Here is an 18,406-nt window from a genome sequence, read left to right on the forward strand (position 1 = left end):
CACCAAATCAGGTGTCACCACCTCAAAAACAAATTAAACACGCGATCGTTCATGTCGGCTCATTTCCTTTCATGTTTTCTGTCTGTTATTTGTGCCTGATGCGCTTTGTTGCTGCGGAGCGAGGCGCATCAGCTGTTGTCCTCCGGTGACGCACCCCCAAGATTCCACTATCTCCACTCCGCTCCGCTCCAGCAGGAACTCCGCAGCAAAAACGGTCCCGTTGTAGTCAGCCGGCACTCCGCTGTTTTTGTGGTCGGTAGATCTTTTAGAACTGCAGTTCAAAGGTAACTCATAAGGTGAATATATATGAACCCAGGTAGCAGTTTTTCTTTAGGGATTGAGAGGAGATGCAGGAAGATAATAAACAGGCAGGACAGAAAAATAGTCAAATAAAAACAAGTTAGTTTTTGTACCTGGTGGTTGCAACAAACAGACACCACTGAAGGTAATCAGAAGTGAGGAACAGAAAATGAAATAATTATTTTAATGTTTAGAGCAGCAGGAAAGGCTGCAGACGCATCAGTGAGTTTGCCGCTGCTGCGCAGGGGGAGGGGGGAGAGGGCTGAAGTAGGATGCAGAAACTACCGTTGTTAAAAGAGATGTGTTAACTTAGAAAATGTGGGCGCAATTTTAATTGTCAAAAACTCCAGCGAACCAACCGACCGACCCCCCCCACCCCCACCCCCACCCCCCCCCCGCCGCCGCTTCCGGCGTATGACGTCATCAACGACTAGTCGAAGTCGACTCGACTTTCATTACTTGACTGTCGACTTAAAAAAAAATAAAGTCGTGCAGGCCCTAGTCTCTAGTAGGAACAAATACCGTGTGAGTCACACTCTGGGGAAACAAAGCACTGGTGCACAATTTTCAGGATCTAAAAGATTGCCAGATACGAGGATAGCTTCAGACTACATGATTTGGAGTCTTACTTCTGCTGTGTAGTGGAGATGCTAATGCTAACAGTTAGCCTCTACTAGCAAAGACGTTATCTGGTGCTTCGCTAAAACTAGAGCCCTAGAAGATGTTCAGTCATGAAAATTTAATGTTAAGTTACAGTGTGATGTAATTCAGTTAGTATGAAAAACTCAGGAGTGGCCAATTATAATCAGAATTTAAAAAAATGTTGGTGAACCACACCTTTAAAACCTCTGAGTCATATAAAAGTATCACACTACGACACAAGTGTGATTCCCTCCATTACGCCTGTTAAACTATGAGGTGCAGCAAACTCATAGGTAAAAGCAAAACATCACATGATTAACAACAACATGGTTATTCTGTAAAAACATTAAATGCTACATTCTTGTGTAAAAGAACCCTTCCATCCAAATGCATAAACAAACAAAGACATAAACAATGCATGTTCATTGTATTGATTACAAGACCTGTTTCTTTACATTTTGAACCCCATTAGCTTTTTCACAACTACCTGGGAGCAGCTAAATCTATGAATCAAAATTCCTAAGTACTGCCCCTGAGAGTTTATTAAATAAATAAAAAAGACTTTGTCACTTCATGGTGTGATAAGTTATTTAGCATTTCACTTACGACCTGGTCGTGCAGCACAAGCCATAGCCATGACGGGAGCTGGTCCATGAGACAATGAAAAACACCCAAAAGAAGAATAGAGGGGAAAGATATTAATTTCAGCAACCTGTTTTGAGTGTTTTAATTTTTTTTTTACTATGAATCTTTTAAAAATTAAAATTATTGATCAAAAACTGAGTCACACATGAAAATTTCTTCTTAAAGCCAAATTCAATATTGGAAAAAGCCGTTAAAGCTAGACACACTTTTAGAAAAACAAAAACAATTCAAAGGTCCGGTGAAAAGCCTTTCATGCAATAAAGTTACCTACAGCATAAATGTTCCAGAAAATAACCTCCTTCAGTGCCTTTAGCATTCAGGAATATGTTCAGGTACATCGAGCTATATCTGACATGGGATGGACTTTAAAAAACTAAAAGATGTCAGATCTGTGCAGACTTGGGTGCTGTGATTAGCCTAGTCATTATGCACTGCTCAGACAAAAATTAAAGAAACTGTTTGAATGACTCTAAACCTGCCATACTGACAAAGTTGCTGGCAGCACAATGTTCACCTCTGCTTCTCCAGACCTTTTTAAGTCTGGTCCATGTGGCACTTACACACTAGCATCGGCTCCACTCCACTACGCCCGCATGCTCCAGTCTGGCCGTGTTCATTCCACACTGACTTAGGAATGCGGATGTGACTGAACACATGGGCGGTCTGTGATATGTGATGTCACGAGTGCATCTCCGAGCACAAGGGAGGGGCAAAAGAGAACAGAGAAGTCATTATTAAACAAAAGCAGCCTGAGCATTCTTGCTTTTGGAGACTCTGACTCAGGCTGTTTCCTGCTTTGCTGTGTCTGGCAGCACGGAGTGTGTGTGCTCCTCACAGCAGTGAGACAGGGAAAAACGGCTCCCTGAATGAGAACACCGCAAACCTGGTCCAGGCGGAGTGGAGCCGATGCTAGTGTGAAAGTACCAAGAGTAAATCTGTGAAAAGAATATTAACTAGTGTCTCAGCTGCCGATTCTAGTATTATCTAGACAGAGCCAGTTGAGCTCCAGAATGCTGAGCAGTTAGTATAAGGCACAGCAGAGGACAGTAGGACCCAAGGCCACGCTCATGGAGTGTTTCCAAAGATTTGGTCAGAGAAACTCACTAAAGTCTTTTTGAAGGGCCCTGACCGTACTTTCCATCCTACTTGCATAATGGAACAGATATTGCTTTTCCTAATGGGTTAAGGACCTTCGACAGCCCTGTCCAACTCTTCTTGAATGCCTTCATTTGTGCGGGAATCTCCTTCTTGCTCTTGAGACAGTGCTGGGGACATAGAAAACTTTCTGGCAGTGGCACATATTGATGCAATCCTGATGGGGCAAAATGGATAGTTATACCTCTGTAGGGTCTTATAATATAAAGGAGTTTGTGATTTTGGGCAAGACACTTAACCCACATTGCCTGCTGGTGGTCAGAGAGACTGGTGGCACCTGTGTTTGGCAGCCTCACTTCTGTCAGTGTGCCCCAGGACGGCTGTAGCTACAGTGTAGCTCATCACCACCAACATATGAATGTTTGTGAATGGGTGAATCACTGTGTTGTAAAACACCTTGGGGGGGTTCTAGGACTCTAGAAGGAGCTATATCAATTACAGGCCATTTACTGGCCAGATACATTTCAACAACTTGAATTTATTATTTATTTATTTTTTTACTTCAGCTGCGTTTCATTTTATTTCTTAACTCACTAAATGTCATTGCCTGGCCAGCCATCCCCATGCTTCCTCATGGGAAGATTATAGTTCTCTGTGTTGAATTAAACAGAGGACGAGTCTGGCAGGCCAGGCTGTAAATGTGTAGCCAGAACCCAATAATGTTGCATTCTCATGACCGTCTCTTTATGGATACTGCAAATAGATCATTTACAATTATGTGGTGCATCTGTGGAGCCATGTGTAAAAACTGCCACCATGGCTCGTCTTTCAGATCAATCTTGCAGCTGAACTTAGACGAGAAAAACCCATAAACAACTGAGAAGTAAATATCTGATATCAAGCATGACCTTGGTGAGTTGGGTTCTTCTGACCAGCTGAGCCCATGAAACCTGTGTTATCCTTGACTCTGACATCATTCACATAAGAAGTAACTGACACTGATAAGTATCTTCAAAACTCACACCACAGAGGTATAGGCTTAGTGTTTTACTTACGGCCTGACATTGCAAAACAAGCCATGGGCACTGGTCCACAAGAGAGTGTTGAAAAAATCCAGAGGAAGAAGAGAGAAGAAAACAATACATTAGTTTTAGTAACCTACTCTGTCAGAACCAAAATAAGTACATTCCAAAGATAAAATCAGATGTGTACAGTTTCCAATCAAAGTTCTGAACCATGTTTAAGCATTTTTAGCTATAGCTGACATAGTATGGTCCTTGATGCTTAGAAGAGGCTGTCATTCCTCATCTTTTACACAAACATCAATGCAAAACGAGCCCCAGGTTGATGTTGTGTCCAAGAGCCATATTAAACCTTGGTTTGAATGAAGTATATAAAAACTTGCTAACTAACATTTAAAATTTTGTCTAAAACCATCTATTAACTTTCAGATAGCTGGACTGTTGTTTAAAGTATACCAGCTAACAAAAACAAAATAAATGCATTCATTATTAGAATATAGCTCAATTTTTAACTGAACCCAATAGCTGCACTGCAAATCCCTTAACTTCTGTTTTCCAACATCTGACATTCCTTCCCTCTGTAACCAAACTTGGTAAAGCTGTAATGTCTTCACTCTGAAGACGTTTAGTGGGCACAGAAAATATTCAGACCCCCATCAATTTTTCACTCTGCCATCCATCAATTTTCAACCGCTTATCCGGAGTCGGGTTGCGGGGGCAGCAGCCTAAGCCAAGAGGCCCAGACTTCTCTCTCCCCAGCTACTTGGGCCAGCTCCTCCAGGGGAATCCCAAGGCATCCCATGGCCAGCTGAAACAGTCCTCCCAGCATGTCCTGGGTCTTCCCTTGGGTCTTCTGCCAGTTGGACGTGCCTGGAACACCTCACCAGGGAAATGTCCAGGAGACATCCTAACCAGATGCCTGAGCCATGTCAACTGGCTCCTCTTGATGTGGAGGAGCAGCGGGTCTACTCCAAGCCCCTCCCGGATAACCAAGCTTCTCATCCTATCTCTAAGGGAGAGCCCAGCCACCCTGCAGAGAAAACTAAATTTTTATCCACTAACTACAGAGAAGTGTTGTTGAAAGGAGAAGCATCTCCTCCACTCATAGTGTTACTCGGGATCAGTCACGTGACCCGCAGTGGACATTTTAATACTTTTCTGATATCCTCCCGAATGTTTCCACTCAGTCACAAAGAGGTCCAGAGTTCTGGCACCCAGCCTATGGCGTCTAGCCTAGTGATCTAGACCAAATTCTTGCTTTGCAAAGTTTGGTCTAGGAATGCTCCATTGGAACCTCCGCAGCACCTAGCAGCATTCTGGCTGGCCAATCACAGCTCTCTATAGGGTTTCAATCCTATAGGGAGCCTAAGTCACTTCCGCACCATGGGTCCACGGAAGAATGAAAAAGAGAATGCAAGTCAATGGTGCTAAAACGCTATTTTCTAATCCTGCTTGTTTTTTGCCATGGATTTCACATATGATGGCTGTGAATTTTAAAGACGCATTTTGATACCAAGAATGGGCTTATTTTCGAATGGGGGGGGGATGATATTTTAGGTTGTGTGTGAAAATAAGTCCAGAACAAATGTGCTTCATGAAAGTGATGTCATCGAACCAGACATGGAGAAAACTGAGGGAAAATGGCTGTAAGTTCAGTGAACTTCCCACAGGAGGAAAGAACCACCATAAATCTGGCCATTTGGTAAGTAGCAGCTACTCTGGGGAGAGGATATTTTGTGGCGACATCACATATGCGACGTGCCAATTTCTAGTTTGTAGTCATGCTAATTACGAACTAGCTAATAAATCTCAAAGTACGTGACTGGCGAAGTCGAAACACCCATCAATACTTTTCATTTAAATTGCAGTACAACACATGTGTGATCCAGGGAGTAAGGCAAAGTGGTTTAGAAAATAACTTTTAGCCTCGTTAACTTGCATTTATTTTTTCGTTCTTCCGGGAAACCATGATACGGAAGTGACTTAGGCTCCCTATGGTGGACCAATCACAGCGCTCTGTTTGTGGACACAGCACTTTATCTGCTTTTTGGCCCAATATTCCTCTGGTGGGTGGGATGATGCAACAGAGTGGAATAAGATGGCGACAGCTCATTTGAAATGGCTTTTACATCAATTTTGCACTATTTGGACTTGGGCTTATTATAGAATCGAGAGCAAATAGATGCATTTAATTTTTTTATTTAGAAAAAAAAAGGATGTATTTTTGCCTTCTTCAACAGCGGACTGCCTCGTTTACCGACATCCAGTGTGGTGAGTACGTCACGTTCATTGTCCAGTAGCATGTGGAGATCGGTTTAAAGACAACGGTAGAACCCGCCCCACGACCGAGAGCCGTCAATGGAGCGTTGTCAGACTACACAATAGATTAAATTTTGCCTGGCTTGCCAGGCTACAAGGCGTCAGTCAACCTTTCTCAGGGTCTGCTGAGATTTTCTGCATTTCTCCTCTGCTAGAGGTCTGTGTGGTGTTTACCGTTTTGTATCAATGCTGTAGAGCCAGAGCTGAACACGTCACGTGTTCGGAGTATTTTGACCCGAAGCTGAACTGCATTCTTAATTATTGGTTCCACCACTCTTTATTTGTGCTACGTTATTTACTATAAAGGATTGTGGTTGACAAAACATTTACAGTACAAATAATTTACATACAGAACTAATTTTAAGACCCAGTTGTAATAAATCAAAACTTTTTCAAGACTTTCTAAGGTATTATTTCCTGATTCCTAAATTCAATGCATTTAAGACTTTTGAAGACCCCGTGGGAACACTGATTAATGAGGGGAAAATAGGAATTTCATTAACTTTAGCAAATGGCTGCAATATAGCAAAGTGTGGATAATTGACAGGGGTCTGAATATTTACCGTACCCACTGTAGATAGCTAGACAGAGTGATGTGGATACATTTTCCAGGCCTCATGTCCGACATAAAGTGTTTTATCACCAACATACACATGAACATTTCCCAACCCTTCTGGTAGATAAAGAACTCTGGCAATCATTTTGTAAAGTGTGTACAGGAAAGAACCAGGAACACAACCTTGGGAGGCTCTGGTGTTGTTATGGAGTCTGTTTTTCCACTTTCTTGCCTTTTATTTTGGTCTGATGATTTTATTCTTGATGTGCTGAGTATTTGAGTGTAGCCCAATCCTTTTTCTTTTCTTTTGGGAACGTGTTTAATATTAGGTTGCCCAGCGTTTGGAGTTTGTTCATTTAGAATTTTATTTATGAGTGCCAGCACCGAGTTGTTGTGTCCATGATGTTATGAGCATGACTGAAGAATTTGTATGATTCTTTCAATGCAAACAATTGGTAGGATGACAAATGAGATACAGACGTAGACATAGTCAATGGTGACATACACTCTGCATTAATGTCAGTACAGACATGCCAGCAGTAGAGTGAGATGTGGCTCCATGAAACACAGAGTGTTGTCACAGCAGAGCATGTGCTGAAATAGGGTCTATAGTTTTAAAGGTTATAGTTTCATTTAAAAAAGAAGAAATAACTCACAACGTACTAAAAATACAACCCATAAAAACAAAAAAATTACTCACTTCCGTAGAAAGGAGTCGGAACATTTCTGCGCACCAGAGGTCCTTGAACTGACTTGCCGTTGTCTTTATTAACAGCAATGAAAGCAGTGAAAGAACTGCTCACTCCTGATTGGACGCTGAGCTCCGCCGCCTTCTTCTGCGCTTCTCCATATCGTGGATCTCCATATGGTGCCTGCTCTAACTCCAGAGAGCGAATTACAGTACGAGCAGCCAGCCTGTGGACTGTTAATCTGTAGAAAGGAGGGAGAAACGTACTGAGCCACAAGGACCATGGGCAGCCCCATCTCCTGCTACCTGGAGCCAGAACTATGAAAGAGCCACACAGGTTTTGGGCTGCTGCCCCAACTCTTCCCTCCATCCCCAGCTGCTCTCAAGTCCTCATCACCACCCAAGAGCCTTTAAAAGAGATGGTGGCAGAGGCTCAAGTGAAGGTGGAGAACAAAGATCCGTGTTGCTGTTTCTCCACTCCCAAGAACTTGTCTGTTCAACAGAACTTTGAGTTAACTGATAAGGTGCACCTCTTTTAGGTAAATTGATCAAAAAAATTCTAAACCAAATCCCAATTGCGTTACCAGACACCTCACCACCACAGTTTAAAAAATCCTAGAGCAGGGTTTCTCAACCCTGGTCCTCAGCGCCCCCCCTGTCCTACATGTTTTCCATGTTGCCCTTTCAAACACCAGTGTTTCTCCACTGCCACACACCTGACTTAAAGAGCAAGTAACGCCTAAATAGCCTGTTTTTTGCTGATAACCTGTATAGATAAGAGGGGGTTTGGAGATGGGGGGGGGGGGGGCAATCTATCCCTGCCTCAGTGCCGCTCTCTCGGTCCGCCAGGTGACGCCTCTTTAAGAAGCGTTATACTAACCGGAAGTGTGGATGAAATACGTCTATACCCATGCATTGACTCTCACTTTAAATTAATGACGGATTAACAGGCTTCTGCAGCACTTGATTTCCTCCAGAGGAAGCTATTCAAATATGTAATCAGGTGCTTGAAGCACATTGAAAACATGCAGGACAAGGGGGTGCTGAGGAAACCCTTAACAGATATTTTCCAATATTGAATTTTAATTATGATATTAATGTTAGACCTATAATATCTTACATCTCTAATAACTGCAAATGCCACTTAAAGCAGCAATGCCTAACTTTACCCCCTTTCAGGATTATGTATATGATTTTTTTTAATCCATAAAAGTGATGGTATTACCTAGTTCTGTGATACAATAGGGAGCCCAAGTCTCCCCCATTTCCGGTCGGCTCATGAGTCCCCAGAAGAATGAAAAAAATGGGGCTAAAAACTATTTTCTAATCCGCCTTGCCTTACACCCTGGATCGCACATATGTTGTACTGCAATTCAAATGAAAACTAATGATGGGCGTTTCAACCACGCCAGTCATGTCCTTTGTGATTTATCAGCTTGTAAAAGTTCGTGATAAGCATGACTACAAATCAGACATCGGTACATTGCATATATGACGTCAGCACATAATCCCCTCTCCCCTAGTGTAGCTGCTAAGTACCACATGGCCAGACTGAAGGTGGTTCTTTCCTCTAAACACATAACGGTGGTACAAGTATTCCATATAACTCTTTTTCTTAAATAAAAGTGATGTAAATCATCACTTCTACCCTGGAAGAAAATGCTTTGATTTGTTAAATCCAGCTTCCACCTGTGTGAATTCTACCCATTTCATAATGTGACCTAGCCAAGCAAAGCAGCTTTCACAACACACCAGCAGAGGTGAACTGACAACAAATGTGTGCCCACAGATGCATCCAGATATAATGGCAGACGGGTGATTGAATGCAAATTGATGGTTCTACGACTTCTGAGGTTTGGTAGATCCTCATCACAATATAATCCTTAATCTTATATCATCAGATCACATTGCCCTACTTCCAAGTGAATCCCAACAGCAGTAACAGATAACTTTTCATTTTAATGACAAACTAAGATTTACCCAGTGTCCTCAGCAGGTTTGAGACCGAAGTTCAGCTGGTTCTGAGAAGGATGGCCTGCCAGGCTGTACTTCACGGTCACAGAGCCTTCTGAGGCAGCTGGACTCTGAAATAAATATACAACAAAAAATATAGTCAGTGTATGTGTCTACACATTAGATCATGCATGTAACTGTCATCGGTGAGGAGAGCATATAAATGGAGGACAGTGACACCGCCATTAGCGGCTAGCTCTGGTGAAGATCGCAGTGATCAAAACTTTTAGCAAGGTAAAAATATATACTACCTAGAGGTGGGCCTCGATTAAAAATAATTAGAGGCTTTGTAATTAATTAATATTAATTAATCACATTTTAATCGATCAGAAAAATGTGCCCTCAAAGCTATTTTTTTATGAAAAATGAGGCAGAGAATCAAACATTAGACATGGTTATTATTACTGTAAACTAGGGCTGGGCAATCAATCGAAAATGTATCGTTAAAGTTTCTGACTCTTATCGTGATAATCTTTCCCATGTCAATAAATTTAATGGTACAAAAATAAAAAGATGTGTGTAGGTTGGAAACATTCATGTCCCTTTAAGAAGCTGTACCACCTTGAGTCACCTAAAAATGTGACTCAACATATTACATGTGACAGCTCCATCTAGTGGACAACTTTTGTTTCGTTGCATACTGGTAGTTATCGTCCATTTATCGTTGGAGCTGAAATCCTCAATATATTGTGATATTAATTTTAGGCCATATCGCCCAGCCCTACTGTAAACTAAAGCTTTTTAATTTCTAAAAAAAAATGCATTTAACATTTCTACTCATCATGTAGTAAAAACATATATACGTATAAAAATCCAGAGCAGGTGTGACATATTCTGAGAACGATCATGAACACTAAGTGGTTCCAGTTGGTCCGCCCATCCGCCCTTTTAACTCCCGATCAACTGATGACCGCTTCAGCACACCTCGCTGATTAATGATAGTAACGCATTCGATGTTTAGACAGTCACTCGTCTCAGAAACACGCGGAGCATTTTCCCAGCTGCAGCCAGTGGTCTCTCATTTGTCTGACTACTTTCATTAACGGAAGTTACGGTGTAACTATGGTTCTGTGAGTTCCTGGATGACTGCCAGTGGCAGTAAACAGAGTGGATGTATCTCCTCACGCTCTGCGCAGGTCGAGTACTAATGTAAACAAAGTCACGCACGTGACACGTAGCGCACCTGGTCGCGAGTCTATAAATTATGCGCCGATAGCTACGTTCGGGTCTCCCAGGATCTTCTCGCCCGAGAAGTTCCGAGTGACCCCTGTGACTGGCAGTCATCCAGGAACTCACAGAACCATAGTTACACCGTAACTTCCGTTCTGTTTCGTTCCCTCCTGACTGCCAGTGGCAGTAAACAGAATGGAAGACTTATGCCAGCAGTGTCACGAGGAACATAAAACTCACTGTCACTCAGGAAGTAGCCACCAGAGGCAGCACCGCCGAAGCGAGCGTGGACCCGTGGCCAACGTTGAGGCGGAAGAAGCGTGCAAACGTGCACGGAGTTGCCCAGGACGCCGCAGCACAGACGTCCGCCAGTGGCACACCTCTCATCGCCGCCCAGGATGTAGCAACACTCCTGGTGGAACGCCACACGATCCCAGGGGGAGCCACTGCACCCACTGCCGCATAAGCCATAGCAATGGCATCCACGACCCAATGCGACAGTCTCTGCTTCGAAAGGGCCCGACCCCTGTTCACTCCTCAGTGACAGACATACAGCTGGTTCGACTGCCGGACAGTGTTTGTGGCCACAATATAGAGCTGCAGTGCCCGGACCGGGCACAGCAAATTCGCCCACCGTTGTTCCTCCGAATGAAATGGGGGAGGGAAATACACCCCCAGCTCGATTGCGGCATTCACGTAGCCAGAGGGCAGAACCTTGGGAAGAAAGGCAACATTGGGCCACAGCGTCACCCCCGACCCATCTGCCTTCCACCGCAGGCAGGCGGGGCTGATGTCCAGTGCGTGCAGCTCACTGACCCGTTTAGCCGACGTCACTGCCAAGAGAAAGGCGGTTTTCACAGACACCACTGCCAACGGGGCGGTAGTCATTGGCTCAAAGGGTGGCCCACAGAGGGCCTGCAGGACCAGGGGAAGGTCCCAAGCAGGTGCCGGCCTGCACAAGGCAGGACGCAACCTTCTCACGCCCCGCAGAAACTGGGTCACTAAACAGTGAGCCCCAATGCTCCTGCCATCCACCAAGAGGTGGTTGGCCGAAATAGCCGCCAGGTGAACCTTAAGGGTCGAGGCGGCCCGGCCCTTGTCAAACAGGTGCCGGAGGTACCGCAGAACCTCATGCAGGGAACAAGAACCAGGGTCCACGTCCTTGCCGGAACACCAGGTAGAGAACCGCTGCCAACAGTGAGCATACGTGGCCCTTGTAGACGAAGCCCTGGCACTATCCAGCACCTGCTGGATGGAGGGCTCTAAGCCGACTGGGGGCTGCCTGCCCCCTTCAATGGCCACACCGTGAGCCGAAGATGATCTGGGGACAGATGCCAAATCCTCCCCTCCATCTGAGACAGGAGGTCCCGTCTCGCCGGCAACCGCCACGGCTCTCCGTTCAGCAGACTGAGAAGCAATGGAAACCAGAGCCTCATGGGCCAGTTGGCTCTTACCACCCAATGGAGGGTTGGTAAGAGCAACGGAGAAGGTAGGAAAGCGTACAGCCGAAACAACGGCCAGGCATTGGCGAGGGCGTCCATCCCCAGAGGGGCGTCGGCCTCTGCCAGGGAGAACCACAAGGGGCAATGCGTGCTGCTCCTCGAGGCGAACAGATCCACCTGGGCCTCTCCGAACTGATGCCACACCCTCTGCACCACCTGAGGGTGCAACCTCCATTCCCCCGGGGGAAGACCCCGCCAGGACAGGCAATCCACCACAGAGTTCCTCCACCCCGGAAGGTGCAGCGCCCTGACGGAGGCCAAGCGAGGGTAAGCCCAGGTCAGCAGCGTCTGAGCCTCCCTCAATGACCTGGTGCCCCCCTGATGGTTTATATGGAACACCGCCGAGGTGCTGTCCATTCGGACAAGCACGTGCTTGCCCCGCAGAAAGGGCAAGAAGCGCCTCAGCACCAAGTAGACAGTCTTCAATTCCAGGACATTGATGTGAAGCCGTGCCTGACGGGGGCTCCACAACCCCTGGACCGACCTGCACTGCCAATGCTCCCCCCACCCCCGGGGTGACGCATCCGTCGTGACCATCTCCCGTCTGGCGGGAACTGCGCCAAGCGGGACGCCGAGACTCAGGTAGGTGACATCGTCCCAACGACGCTAAAGAGCCACACAGCTGCTCGTGACCTCCATCTCGACCCGTCGGTGTCGCCGGGGATCCAGGCGGAAGCCATTGAATCACCTCTACAAGGGCCGAAGGTGGAGCAGCCCGAGAGGCACCAGTGCAGAAGCCGAGACCAGCATCCCCAACAGTCGTAGCCACACTTGGACCGGGATGCCGCCCCAAGGCGAAAGGCCCGGAGCAAAGACCGAATCCGGACCCTCCTCTGCTCGGTCAGCCTCGCCCGCAGGGCCACAGAATCTATGGCAATGCCAATAAAATCCACCCGCTGAGTCGGAACCAGAGAACTCTTCTGCAGGTTTACCGTCATCCCCAGTGCCTCGACGTGGGCAAGGACCCTGGCCGTGGCCAGACCCACTTCGCGACACGACGGCGCGCAGACGAGCCAGTCGTCGAGATATGGCAGGACCTTCAACCCTGCCCGACACAGGGGGCTCAGGGCTGCCTTCACACACTGTGTGAAAACTCGGGGGGCGAGAGACAGGCTGAATGGCAGAACCAGAAACTGGTACACCCTCCCGAGGAAAGAAAACCGCAGGTACTTCCTGTGCCCCGGATGGATCGGGACATGGAAGTATGCGTCCTTGAGATCTATGGTCGTAAACCACTCTCAAGGACAAACCACCTGAAGGACATCGCGAGTCCGAAGCATGTGGAAGGGCAGCACCTTCAGGAACCGATTGAGACCCCCTGAGGTCCAGTACCGGCCGCAGGGGCCCGCCCTTCTTCGGCACCAAGAAATACGTCGAATAAAAGCCGTCTGCCTGCAAATGCGGCGGAATGACCTCTATGGCCCGTTTGTCCAGGAGAACATCTATTTCCTGCATCAGGATGCTGACCCGTGCAGGATCTGTGACCGAAGTCACCCTGACCCCCGAAGGGGGTGGGGGCCGACGACTGAACTGCAACCTGTAGCCCTGGGACATGCGTCTCCGCATTGGGCCTCCCAGAGGGCCAGGTGCTGTGGTGTAAATCTGCCCGCCGCCGGCCCACAGCCCTCAGGCCGTGTTCCAACGCCTGTTTGGGGCCCTGGGGGAGCGGCGGCCCCTGTCCTGCCCCGAGAATCCCCGGGGCAGTGCCTGACCTGCCCCCGAGCATCTCCAAGTCCCTGCCGCAGCCGCAGTCAGCTGGGTGACCTGCAAGGGGGCGGCTTGACGAAACTGGCGCCGAGGGTCCCGTGCCCCTCGTGGCCTGGACTGTGGCACGGGGAGGACCCCTGCCTCGCTACGCCCACTCCAGGCCTCTGCGGCCTGTCTGGACTGCCGCCGACGTTCCAACGCCCTCTCAGCCTCGGGCCTGAACAACTGGCCCGGCACCAAGGGCAGACCGCACAGGGTCTGTCGGCAGTCATCCGACACCAGAGCCTGCACCAACCAGACCTGACGGCGAGCCACTACCAGTGTGCCCAACAACCGACCAAGCTCCCTGGACATCAGCCCAAACGCTTGCAGGGCTGCGTCGTTTGTATCGCCCAGTGCCATCCCCGCTGCGCCCGACTGCAGCATCTGGGACTGGGCTAGCAACAGCACCAACAGCGAATTGCTGGTGCGTGCCATCCTTGCCCCGATGTCGTAAGCCCGGCACAGTAAGCTGTCGGTCACCCGACACTGGGTGCTCGGACAGCGGACCCTGTCCCTCAATGCCTCATCCGGGGAGAGCACCAAAGAGGCAACACAGTGGTCCACCGGGGGCATGCGGTCCAACCCGTAAGTTCCTGCCTCCCGCATTGATGCCAGGGTCCTGGCATCCCTACCATGGTGGGAGAGCTGTCTCGGGTCACCCCAGCACCGCTGCAGCTCCTCCACAAAGGCCGGCAATGGTGGGACCTGAAACGGGGGCGCCGCCGGAGCCCGGCGGAAGAAGGGATTCCCCGCCGGACGGGCCACCGGCAAGTCGTCCAGTCCAATCCTGGCCAGTGCCGCTCGCAGAATCGCCCACAACTGACAGGGCTCCTCCGCCAGCTCTGAGCTTGCTGAGCTATGGAGGGACATCCCCGAGTCTCCGTGACCTCCCAGGCCTGGGGGCTCCACTACCAGCCCCTGACTACGACCCGGAGAGGGGCCCTCCTCCTCGAGGGACTGAAACTCAGAATTTGAGGCCCTCATAGAGATCAGGTCGTCCGAGCCCCCGTCGTCCGGCACTCTGTTCAGCAGCGCTTTGAGCTGTTCCACCTCTGCCCGCAAAGTGTCCACTTCCTGGCGAGAGGAGTGCGCCACAGCCCGCTTCTTGCGCCTCGGGCTGCCGCGTTCCTCATCCAGTCTATCCCTCCGTCTCCCGGAACATGGGCGAGGGATACCAGAGGGCGGCAGGTCTGACTCAAACAGGAGGCACTCTACTTGACGTAGCCTGTCCTCCCGCACCGCCAGCGGCTAAATGCTGCAGTTCATGCATGGGTCAGTCAGCGCCTCTCTGAGGTGACCAACGCACAGGCACTTAGGACACAAGTCATGGCCATCCTCCACCTGGAGGGGAGCCCCGCATGACGTACACGCCATCATCCCTACCGGTGTGGGAGACGCCAGCGACTCCACAGGAACTGAGCGAGGACTTCCGAGGAAAACTGAAGAACGCGATTCAGTCCTGGAGTTGTAAAACAACACACATGCGTGTGTCGGCTGGGTAATCCGAGCGTGCCACCACCACGGTCAGAACGTCCAGCCCCACTTACCTGTAGCGCTCGCCGGCCGCACCCACCTCCCCTTTCCACAGGGGAAAACCTGCGACCGCCAGCGAGCCCTATCCGAGCCGGCAGCGGCGGCGAACGGCGGCGGCCGCACAGCCCGCTCTCGGTAACTAATGACAGATAACAGCGTCGATCCACCGCCCCAGAGGGCTCCTTTGAGCGCTCGGACCACACGGTCCCGGGCAGGAAGACGTCAAGTAGAAAAAGTACTCACCTCTCGATCAATAAGATCCGAATCACGGACTTAAGGAGCGATTGACCAGCGAAGCACGCCAGGCCAACAGCGAGAAGATCAAAGAGAACAGAACGTAGCTATCGGCGCGTAATTTATAGACTCGCGACATGGTGCGCTACGTGTCACGTGCGTGACTTTGTTTACATTAGTACTCGACCTGCGCAGAGCACGAAGAGATACATCCACTCTGTTTACTGCCACTGGCAGTCAGGAGGGGACGAAACAGAACTCATGTTAGGGCAAAAGTTATTCTGACTGATGCTTTCAGCGCTGCACAAAGGTTACAGATATGTTAAAAATATTGTTTACCTCGACTTTTGTAAAGTTTCCAGTGTCACCGGGCAGCAGCAGAGACGATCTCTGAAAAATGTCTGCCACACAGACTCCGTAGTTTTATGGAAGGTTTATTTTATTTTTTACAAGAAAAGAGGCGGACGTGTTTCCTAAATCCTGCATTAGTCCAAGCAAGGCAATTTCTTTCAGTTTTTATTCTGTTTTGGTAGCCATTAGCAGAGCACCGTGTTGTGTGCGTCAGTGATATTCGGTCTGCGAGGAAAGCATGCAATGACAAAGTTTCCGCCTTGCTTGAAATGCAAGCTGCGATTAAATGCATGATTTTTTTTAATGCATCACTTTTTTCTAATTAATTAATATAATTAACGCGGTAAAGTCCCTCCCCTAAAAATCCTTTCCCGTGTTAAAAAAATACTTCAAATGTAGTCAGTGTATTTTTTCAGGCCTCATCAACAATTAACAGGGATTTTAGAGCATGAAATGAGATGATGATGATGATGATGATGATGAAGATGACGATAATCCTACCTCTCCAGTAAGCTGGGCATAAATCAGTGACCTCTGACCCTGAAACATTGTTGTGATGGGAGGAGAGAGGATGGTAGCGGACACTCCCTTTGGTAAATCCCATGCGACAGAAATCTCCTCCACGGATGGCTGCAGTGCAAACTTCAGTGACTGCATCACCTGGTTGTTAAAAATAAGTAAATAGATGCATCACATCCTTGGTCCAACATAATCTGTTGGTACATATGGAGTTATATTTGTTTACTTTTGGTTGCATCCTGTCAGTCCCAGTGATAAACTGAGCATGACCTCCTCCTGCCTTGGCTATCCCATTAATAAGAGCAGAGCTGGCTCCTTCTCCAATCCCAAATGAGAAACATCTAAAATCCCATAGTTTGTTCATTACAACACGCAGCAGCAGGTCATGACACCAACTATGAGTCAGTGTTTCTGTGGTGTTACCTGTGGGAGCCTGCATTCTTCTTTACATGATCAATCACTTCTTTGGTGTTCCCCACCTCTCCGTCAGTGAAGACAAACAGCTAAGGGACGAGACGTTACTCAAAAGTTAAACAAAGTCCTACCCAGAAATGTGAAGAAAATCCATCAGTGTGTCAGAATGAGAGGTGTGTAACTCTGGTGATTTAGTAACAACTATGTTGGTAAAGTTCAGGAAGAAAAATCTAATCTATGACAAATACGAGTTTTAAAACCGGTTCATGCAACATTTTCACAAAGGGTGTGAGTGGATCAGGCGTTGATGTCCATTTTAACCACATTTTAAAGACTGATTTTCTAAAGGGAGTTAAAGGGTTTGTTAAACTTCCAGTTGGTGTAATTTATATATTAGAATTACTCACTTGTCTAGGCTGTTTGGGAATGCAGGGCTGGCTGTAAATGTGTTGAAGAGGATGAAGGATCTCTGTTCCTCCCAGATTAGAATCCATCACCTCCACTTTTTTCACAGCCTCCTCCATGGTCTTCTCGTTGTACTCTACACTCTTACTGTTATCACATACAAAACAGTATTATATCCTTTCGACGGTTATGAGAACTTCCTAATGAATTTGCGTTCATTCAAACTCTTAGAACATCCTCCCTGGGGTGCCACCCTATCATGGTGGAGGGGTTTGAGTGTCCCAATGATCCTACAAGCTAAGCTGTGAGGCTTTATGCCTCTGGTGGGGTCACCCATAGCAAGCAGCCCAAAGACCTCTAAATGACAGTGAACGGACACGAGCACCTTGGTATGCACAGGTGGGATTTATCATCAGACGATTGCGGAGGAATGTGTGTACATGAGGCCACCGCATGTTAAATAAATAAATAAAGAGAATATTAGGACAGTTTCTACCAACGTTTGGTAAAAGAGGGCCCTGGAGATGTGTGGTTGGGAGAAATGCCCCCCCTGATCTGACTCCAAGCAGTGTTTTGTTATTGAACCTCTGAGCTTTCGTGGATCGTCCATAATGAACACCATGTTCAGGCATGTCCACATGTGCTCTTCAAACCAGGGGCCTCATTCATTAAACGTTCGTAGAAATATTTCTAAATTTCTTCCAATGAACAAAATTTTGAATGTTTGTACGAACAGTCAAAATCCTGATTTAAGAAACATATGGTAGCCTCTCGTACGCATGATCCTCCACATTACCAACACTGCTTATAGTGGGGACGGTGTGCTGCTGACTTTGATTCAGGTCGTTGTGGGTTGGTGAGCGGAGTACTGCAAAGACCTCCTTAATCCCACCGGCACAGCTTCCAATGAGGAAGCAGAGTCTTAGGACTTTGGGTTGGGCTCTCCAAACACTGGTTCTGAGGTCATTGAGGTGGTTAAAATGCTCATTGATGGCAGAGCCTGAGTAGTGGATGACATTTGTTCAAAATTTCTCAAGGTTCTGGATGTGGTGCTGTTGGTTGACACGGCTCTGCAATATCGAGTGGACGTTGGGGCAGCTACACTGGATTGGCAGACTGGGGTGGTGGTCCCTCTATTTAAAAAGGGGGACCACAGGGTGTGTTCCATCTACGGGGGATCACAGTCCTGAGCCTCCCTATTCAGGGATAGGGTCCCTTGGAAAGCTTGGTGGGGGGGTATTCTGAGAGT

General features: G+C 47.8%; 1 protein-coding gene across 4 annotated transcripts in view; it reads right to left on the bottom strand.

Annotated features, from left to right (window-relative positions):
- LOC107396816 (von Willebrand factor A domain-containing protein 5A) overlaps positions 1 to 18,406 on the bottom strand; it is a 36,435-nt gene that overhangs the window by 14,594 nt on the left and 3,435 nt on the right. For 2 of the 4 annotated variants that reach the window (XM_015976667.3, XM_015976666.3), the window contains exons 9-16: positions 17,160 to 17,304; positions 16,762 to 16,841; positions 16,565 to 16,679; positions 16,321 to 16,479; positions 9,248 to 9,351; positions 7,280 to 7,509; positions 3,738 to 3,767; positions 1,549 to 1,587 (exon numbers count right to left, since the gene is read on the bottom strand). In XM_015976667.3, the coding sequence (XP_015832153.3) occupies positions 1,549 to 1,587; positions 3,738 to 3,767; positions 7,280 to 7,509; positions 9,248 to 9,351; positions 16,321 to 16,479; positions 16,565 to 16,679; positions 16,762 to 16,841; positions 17,160 to 17,304 (902 nt within the window). The remainder of the gene's footprint in view (positions 1 to 1,548; positions 1,588 to 3,737; positions 3,768 to 7,279; positions 7,510 to 9,247; positions 9,352 to 16,320; positions 16,480 to 16,564; positions 16,680 to 16,761; positions 16,842 to 17,159; positions 17,305 to 18,406) is intronic. The other 2 variants (XM_054742894.2, XM_054742893.2) reach the window with 1 other exon arrangement.

The sequence above is a fragment of the Nothobranchius furzeri genome, chromosome 13, assembly GCF_043380555.1.
Source record: "Nothobranchius furzeri strain GRZ-AD chromosome 13, NfurGRZ-RIMD1, whole genome shotgun sequence".
Lineage (NCBI taxonomy): Eukaryota > Metazoa > Chordata > Actinopteri > Cyprinodontiformes > Nothobranchiidae > Nothobranchius > Nothobranchius furzeri.